At 39.6% G+C, this 8255-nt stretch overlaps 2 protein-coding genes across 2 annotated transcripts in view; one reads left to right on the top strand and one right to left on the bottom strand.

The window, feature by feature from the left end:
* The first annotated feature begins 3627 nt into the window (after positions 1 to 3627).
* On the top strand, positions 3628 to 4183 carry LOC127360419 (histone H4). Its single transcript, XM_051394860.1, has one exon. It carries the CDS (start codon positions 3673 to 3675, stop codon positions 3982 to 3984), a length of 312 nt encoding a protein of 103 aa, XP_051250820.1. The 5' UTR covers positions 3628 to 3672; the 3' UTR covers positions 3985 to 4183.
* Positions 4184 to 6149: 1966 nt separating this feature from the next.
* Positions 6150 to 8255, bottom strand: part of LOC127360417 (late histone H2A.L3-like) — a 4405-nt gene continuing 2299 nt past the window's right edge. The window contains exon 1 of the mRNA XM_051394858.1: positions 6150 to 8255. This exon is cut by the window's right edge and continues 2299 nt beyond it. Within this exon, the coding sequence (XP_051250818.1) occupies positions 7459 to 7938 (480 nt within the window). The 5' untranslated portion in view covers positions 7939 to 8255 and the 3' untranslated portion in view covers positions 6150 to 7458.

The raw sequence follows: 8255 nt of genomic DNA, 5'->3' as shown, positions 1-8255 counted from the left end.
TGTGAACACATTCCATGATCTACTTCCCCATTAACAACTTATTCTGCAACAATGTCTTGCTACTCTCAATGTAATGTGAGTCACCTTCACCCCATTTCAACATAGTCTACACATACAGCTATGCCAAGGTACTTCACACTATTATTGTCTGCTATAACAGGCCATGAACTGCTCAGTGTTCCATTCCACTGATACTGATAAATGCAGATTTATGAGAACATTATGATTAGACTTTGCACATTCCATTATCCCCTGACCAAAAACTATCCATTATGTTTCCAACATCTATGACTAGTGTGTGGACTTTGTGGTGATAATGATACAGTAGGCCATTATGATTGATATGATTTTTATTGATCCTCCTTTACACACGGACAATCTGTCCTATATCTTGTCCCATTGAAAAGGCACTGCACCAGTATCAGGCATGAAATAACAACATAGTTCATCCCTGATCTGTTTGGCCCTTGCTGCTGCATTGGTGGTTTGTGGCAGGGGGGCTTGTTGTAGGGCAGGGGCTTGTCTCCATCTTCCTTCAATAATCTCTCTATCTGGTCCTTCCTGGTCCACAATGTCTGCCATGTATGCATCGCTGCCCTCACTCTGTAGAAAGTTATGCAGAGTGTCCTTAATTTTCGCCGGCGACATCTTTCTTCTTCCACAACAAGAAGCCCGAGAGCTGACAACACCAGTATCTTCTTATTATTAGCCATCGTATTTTCCGTTCATCGACAATAACGATCCTTCTTGACTACTATCAGCACTCTCTGATGAAAACAATGACTGACGACAGCGTGCTCTGTGTGTACTAGGACTAGAGTGAGCCGTCATTTCCGGTTTTCATTTTATTAGCGCCACCTGCCGTTATAGGGACGTATTACGCCTCGCTCACGCGCAGAACGTACGCTCCAGTCGGTGTCAGTTTGGTGTGTTCGGAGGCACTTTTTTGGCCGACATAGGGAGACGGGAGCCGACTGATCAGTCCGACTGCTTTCCTGCTGGCGGTCGGCCGTCAGGTTGGTGTGTCCTGGCTTAAGAGCCACAAACCTCCGATACAGAGCCACAGTCCACTTTATTATTTATAGATACATAAACAGAGATATTTAACTTAAGATTCATTATAGACAAACACATATTTATTTAACATTTTATTTTTTATTTTAACATTTTACTGATCAAGCTGATTAAGTATTTGACTGATAAACAAAGTATAAAGCAACAAGACCTATTAAAACCTATATTTCACATGTTAAAACAACATAAAAACACAAAATAATTCCAATTTAAATAATAAAAAACTGAAGTTAAGATTAAAATAAACAGTGTGAAGAGTAGTGTCAGACTGCTCCACTGCTCTCAGATAAATTACATAATATTATATAATACCGATAATGAAGTCTCGAGCACATTGTACTGTAACTATAGACACAAATATATGTCATGTTCAATATAATCTGAGCCATATTCAGTGTATTCATATAAATAACACCTTTCAATGGGATACATGTGTTATTTTAAGGTCTTAGCATACTTATACTTTATTGAGTTGGCTAAAGTAACACATATAAATTAACTAATGCTGAAGATATTATAGATATTATAGATAAAATATTACTTTCACCACTATTATCTACCTGGATATTGTCTGTTAATGACCGCTGCCTCTGGGTCTGTCGGGGGTTTCTCTCCTCCTCTCTCCGTTTCTGAAGCTCTGTATTATTATTATTATTATTATTATTATTATTATTAATGTTATTATTATATTTTCTGTTGAATGAGTGTGAGTGAGGACACTTTAATGGAGACTGCCAGCTCTCTATGAACACTGCTGCTCTAAAGTCACAAAGACATTGAGTGGTGTGGACAGTGTTGTCCTTACTGCTGAGGAAGAGTGGTCTGTGATCAGTCTCTCCATCAGTGAGGAAGAGTGGTCTGTGATCAGTCTCTCCATCAGTGAGGAAGAGTGGTCTGTGATCAGTCTCTCCATCAGTGAGGAAGAGTGGTCTGTGATCAGTCTCTCCATCAGTGAGGAAGCAACCAGGGAGGTATCGTTGGTGATTCCCCCGGTGTCAACGCTCCAAGGCAGGAAGCTAGCTGCTGAGCTGTCAGCACCATGTCTCTGTAGTCTCTGTAGTCTCTGTAGTTTCTGTAGTCTCTGTAGTCTCTGTAGTTTCTGTAGTTTCTGTAGTCTCTGTAGTTTCTGTAGTCTCTGTAGTCTCTGTAGTCTCTGTAGTTTCTGTAGTCTCTGTAGTCTCTGTAGTTTCTGTAGTCTCTGTAGTCTCTGTAGTTTCTGTAGTCTCTGTAGTCTCTGTAGTTTCTGTAGTTTCTGTAGTCTCTGTAGTCTCTGTAGTCTCTGTAGTTTCTGTAGTCTCTGTAGTCTCTGTAGTTTCTGTAGTCTCTGTAGTCTCTGTAGTTTCTGTAGTCTCTAGTTTCTGTAGTCTCTGCAGTCCCTGTAGTCTCTGTAGTCTCTGTAGTCTCTGTAGTTTCTGTAGTCTCTGTAGTTTCTGTAGTCTCTAGATTCTGTAGTCTCTGTAGTCTCTGTAGTTTCTGTAGTCTCTGTAGTCTCTAGATTCTGTAGTCTCTGTAGTCTCTGTAGTCTCTGTAGTTTCTGTAGTCTCTGTAGTTTCTGTAGTCTCTGTAGTCTCTGTAGTTTCTGTAGTTTCTGTAGTCTCTGTAGTTTCTGTAGTCTCTGTAGTCTCTGTAGTTTCTGTAGTCTCTGTAGTTTCTGTAGTCTCTGTAGTTTCTGTAGTCTCTGTAGTTCTCTGTAGTCTCTGTAGTCTCTGTAGTTTCTGTAGTCTCTGTAGTCTCTGTAGTTTCTGTAGTCTCTAGTTTCTGTAGTCTCTGCAGTCCCTGTAGTCTCTGTAGTCTCTGTAGTTTCTGTAGTCTCTGTAGTCTCTGTAGTCTCTGTAGTCTCTAGATTCTGTAGTCTCTGTAGTCTCTGTAGTTTCTGTAGTCTCTGTAGTCTCTAGATTCTGTAGTCTCTGTAGTCTCTGTAGTCTCTGTAGTTTCTGTAGTCTCTGTAGTTTCTGTAGTCTCTGTAGTCTCTGTAGTTTCTGTAGTTTCTGTAGTCTCTGTAGTTTCTGTAGTCTCTGTAGTCTCTGTAGTCTCTGTAGTTTCTGTAGTCTCTAGTTTCTGTAGTCTCTGCAGTCCCTGTAGTTTCTGTAGTTTCTGTAGTCTCTAGTTTCTGTAGTCTCTGTAGTCTCTGTAGTCTCTAGATTCTGTAGTCTCTGTAGTCTCTGTAGTTTCTGTAGTCTCTGTAGTCTCTAGATTCTGTAGTCTCTGTAGTCTCTGTAGTTTCTGTAGTCTCTGTAGTCTCTGTAGTTTCTGTAGTTTCTGTAGTCTCTGTAGTCTCTGCAGTTTCTGTAGTTTCTGTAGTTTCTGTAGTTTCTGTTGAAAGCTGCTGTGTTCTCTCTGTCAGCTCTGGACTTTAGATTGAAATCTCTGGGATTCCCTGACTCTGCAAATGTTGTCAATAAAGTTTATTTTAAAAAAGAAAGAACACACAATCGTTCCTGATCATTAAAATCAATACATTTAAAAAAGTAAACTGAGTTTGGCTCCGCCCCCTGAAATACGAACTGCCTGTCCTCTGTTACGTCCGCAGTCAGGCTGTAAATAGTGACGGTCGAGCAGCATCCACTCATTCACCGTTGACTAACCGACAGTAAGAAAATGTCTGGCCGCGGAAAAGGAGGCAAAGGACTCGGTAAAGGAGGCGCCAAGCGTCACCGTAAAGTTCTCCGTGATAACATCCAGGGAATCACCAAACCCGCCATCCGCCGTCTGGCTCGCCGTGGCGGTGTGAAGCGTATCTCCGGTCTGATCTACGAGGAGACCCGCGGTGTGCTCAAGGTGTTCCTGGAGAACGTGATCCGTGATGCCGTCACCTACACCGAGCACGCCAAGAGGAAGACCGTCACCGCCATGGACGTGGTGTACGCTCTGAAGAGGCAGGGCCGCACCCTGTACGGCTTCGGGGGTTAAAGCTCATCCAGACCCGCTGATAACGAACCAAAGGCTCTTTTAAGAGCCACACACTCTATCTGCAGAGCTCAGTCCTCACAGATATAGAACCTCTATGGACGTGGTCCTAGGATCAGGGTTTACTACTTTATACAAACTACCAGCAGTTAATAATTCATCTTTTCCTTTTGAACTAATAAACCACTCAGAATAAATACAATATGTCGTTTTCCTCACTGATGGAGGCTCTAGGATCACTACTACAGAGTAGACATGAATAGACCGCTATTAAAATGACCCTAACCCCATTAAATCTTTATTTTAACAAAACTAAAGCACCCCCAACCAGAATGACCTGTACAGAGTAAAAGTAATCGTAAATCTAAAATACATTTCAATGTGCAGCATTGAACCCTCTTCCATTATCACAGATTAAATCATTCTGCAGTTTATTACTTTATAAAGATTAAAATAAAGATTGTCTTTGAACAGACATCATCAGTTTCCAGTGTTGATGCTGTTTTAATGTCGACATATTCTTGATTAATCTTAAAACGGGCTTTGTTTAAGGATAAATAATTATATTACATACTGTACATTAATAAATCAAACAATAGTATAAGTTCATTTTAGGAGCTTAAATTCCTGATTTTATATATATAACATTTCAATTCAGTTTTATTTGTATAGCGCCAATTCATAACAGAAGTTATCTCAGGACACTTTTCAAATAGAGCAGGTCTAGACCGAACTCTTTATAACATTAATTACAGAGACCCAACAGTACCACCATGAGCAAGACCTTGGAGACAAGGGCAAGGAAAAACTGCCTGTTAAAAGGCAGAAACCTAGGACAGATCCTCCGGCTCTAGGTGGGTGGTCGTCTGTCTCGACCAGTTGGGGTGAGAGAGAGAGAGAGACAGACAGACAGACAGACAGGTGCACAGCAACAACAGTATTGGCAATGGCAATCTAGCAGGACCATGGCAGGAGGCTCCACCAGGATCGATAAGAACCTGCGAGACGAGAAAGCACAAGAACTCCGGGGAAGAAGTGAAGTTAGTAACATGCATTAATGGGACATGAATGAGTGCAGAAAGAGAGAGGAAGAGAGGAGCTCAGTGCACCATGGGAAATCCCCCGATAGTCTAGGCCTATAGCAGCATAACTAAGGGATGGTTCAGGACTCACCTGATCCAGCCCTAACTATAAGCTTTATCAAAGAGGAATGTCTTAAGCCTACTCTTGAATGTGGTGAGGGTGTCTGCCTCCCGAACCACAACTGGAAGCTGGTTCCACAGGAGAGGAGCTTGGTAACTGAAGGCTCTGGCTCCTGTTCTACTTTTAGAGACTATAGGAACCACAAGTAGCCCAGCATTCAGAGAACGTAGTGTTCTAGTGGGGTAATAGGGTACTATGAGCTCTTTAAGATATGAAGGGGCCTGACCATGAAGAGCTTTATAGGTGAGGAGGAGGATTTTAAATTCTATTCTACATTTTACAGGGAGCCAATGCAGAGAAGCTAGTACAGGAGAGATGTGATCTCTTTTTCTAGTTCCTGTCAGTACTCGTGCTGCAGCGTTCTGAATTAATTGGAGCGTTTTAATGGACTTATTGGGGCAACCTGATAATAAAGAGTTGCAGTAATCCAGCCTTGAAGTAACAAATGCATGGATTAGTTTTTCTGCATCTGTCTGTGATAGTATGTGTCTAATTTTTCTAATATTACGTAAATGAAAGAAGGCAGTCCTAGAGGTCTGCTTTATGTGGGAGTTAAATGACAAATCCTGATCAAAGATAACTCCAAGATTCCTGACAGTGGTGCTAGAGGCCAAGTTAATGCCATCTAGAGTAACTATATCTTTAGACAATGAGTCTCTAAGGTTTTTGGGGCCAAGAACAAGAATTTCATTTTTTTTTTCATAATAAGATCTTATAATATTTATAATGCTGTTAGCAAAGTTAATGAGTGTGCTGATCTTCCACTAATAGATTATTAAATTAATATAAATTAATAAATTAAATAATAATAGATTTGAATTTAAAATAAATGTTTTAATGCTACATATGACTCATGAAAAGTTAATAAAAAATACTGGATGCTTAATGTTTTTAGATAAGACATTACAGAAACAATTTAACAATAAAGTAGAAAACATAAAGAATAAATCCAGATTATCTCATCAGAGGTTAATTGACTATTTAATTACAGTCTTACTGTCAATAACAGTCTGATATATAATCATAGCAAATCTGAACACATACAAACATACCGAATTATAATTATAATAATAATAATTGTTATTATTGTTATTATTATTATTATTATTATTATTATTATCATCATATTATCATCATCATCATCAAGGAAAAACAGGATTATATTTTAGTTTAACTTCCCGCTCTCTGTTGTGTCTCATTGTTATACAACAGCTCTAACAGGAAGTCCACAGGTTCTGACTTTATCCATCATTTATCACCTCAGTGCTTTTATTAATATACACTCTCTGTATATTCATTTATAGTAAGAGTGTTCAATCTATCGGTGTCGCTGTTCTTTTTTATTCCAGGTAGACTGATGTTGGATTGTTTTTATCAGGGTGAAATATATCTTATATTAATGTTTACACTGCTCCACAATATATAACAATCTATAGCCTGGAACATGTATCGATCAATACATGTTGTTGGCTTTAATATGATTTCATGTTTTATTTGAATAATAATAATAATAATGACGAGTCAGCAGCACAGAGTTTAACTTTAAATGTGTAGAAGTATTAGAGCTGTTAACCCCTTAGGAACTGGACATAACAGATATTAATACTGCCTATTGATCAGTTTCTCTGATGTTATTGATGACCTGATGTATCTATATATTATTATTATTAATATATATAATATATAGTTTCCATATAAATTATAGAGAAATAAAAACAGATTTAAAGTTGTTGAATAAAAGTGAAAATATGGATATTAATATTAAATGAATGTAGAAACAAGTGAAAGAGAAATGTTAATAAAGTGCGTCAGTTACTGTAAACTGGAACTGCAGACTCTACAAAGAGTTATTACAAACATTAATTACTGTTTAAGAAACTGAGATCATATATAAAGTTATAGATCATATATTAACTTATTAAATATATATAAATAATGATCTGACTACTCTTAAATATAAAGTTTGGTGGGTTATATGTTGAACTGTATCTGTTAATAAATTAGTTATTACTATTAAATAAAGCTGATAGTTGATAATATAAAGTTATATTCTACTTATTAAATAAAGTCATATATTTATTAACTTATAAAGACACATTATAGTGTAGAACTGTTGGTCTATATAAATATATATAAAGAAGTTAAATATCTGTTTATGGATCTATAAATATTAGAGAGGACTGTGGCTCTGTATCGGAGGTTTGTGGCTCTTAAAAGAACCGTTGTGGTGTCTCGGGTCGGGTCCGGGTCTGGGTTCGGGTCTGGTCCGGGTCTCTACTTCTTGGCGACCTTCTCGGTCTTCTTGGGCAGCAGGACGGCCTGGATGTTGGGCAGGACGCCTCCCTGAGCGATGGTGACTCCCCCGAGCAGTTTGTTCAGCTCCTCGTCGTTGCGGACGGCCAGCTGCAGATGGCGGGGGATGATTCTGGTCTTCTTGTTGTCACGGGCGGCGTTTCCGGCCAACTCCAGGATCTCAGCGGTGAGGTACTCCAGCACGGCGGCCAGGTACACCGGAGCTCCGGCACCGACACGCTGAGCGTAGTTTCCCTTCCTCAGCAGCCTGTGGACACGGCCGACGGGGAACTGGAGTCCGGCACGGGATGAACGGCTCTTTGCCTTTGCTCTGGCCTTTCCGGCTCCCTTACCTCTTCCAGACATCTTCTCACAGTCCGTAATACCGCAGCGGAGCTTCAACCCGGGCTCATATACACACTCTGCTGCTCGCTCATTGGTCACACGGAGCGGCAGTCCCATCCACCAATCACAGAGCAGCTCCTCCAGCTTCCTGTCAGACTGTCATTAATATCAACAATCAATCACAGCCTCACTTCATACACAAATGTATATATCTATAGCAATAACTGCCCCTCTATTGTTTGTATATTGGGAACAAGTTTGCCCCACATCCTGTCACATTTCATTGGTTGCCCTTTAACATTGTACAGGATTGTTTCTGGGGGGCAATATGACAATAGTTAATGTACATTTTGTTGCTGCTGTCATTATTAATCATATTAGTTTCTTCTCCTCATTATTAATCTCTTTGAGCATTTCTGCTTCACCCAGAATAG

The sequence above is a fragment of the Dicentrarchus labrax genome, unplaced genomic scaffold (assembly GCF_905237075.1).
Source record: "Dicentrarchus labrax unplaced genomic scaffold, dlabrax2021, whole genome shotgun sequence".
In the NCBI taxonomy this organism is placed as follows: domain Eukaryota; kingdom Metazoa; phylum Chordata; class Actinopteri; family Moronidae; genus Dicentrarchus; species Dicentrarchus labrax.
Note: the sequence above shows the minus strand (reverse complement) of the source record. Positions and strands in the feature narration are given on the sequence as shown.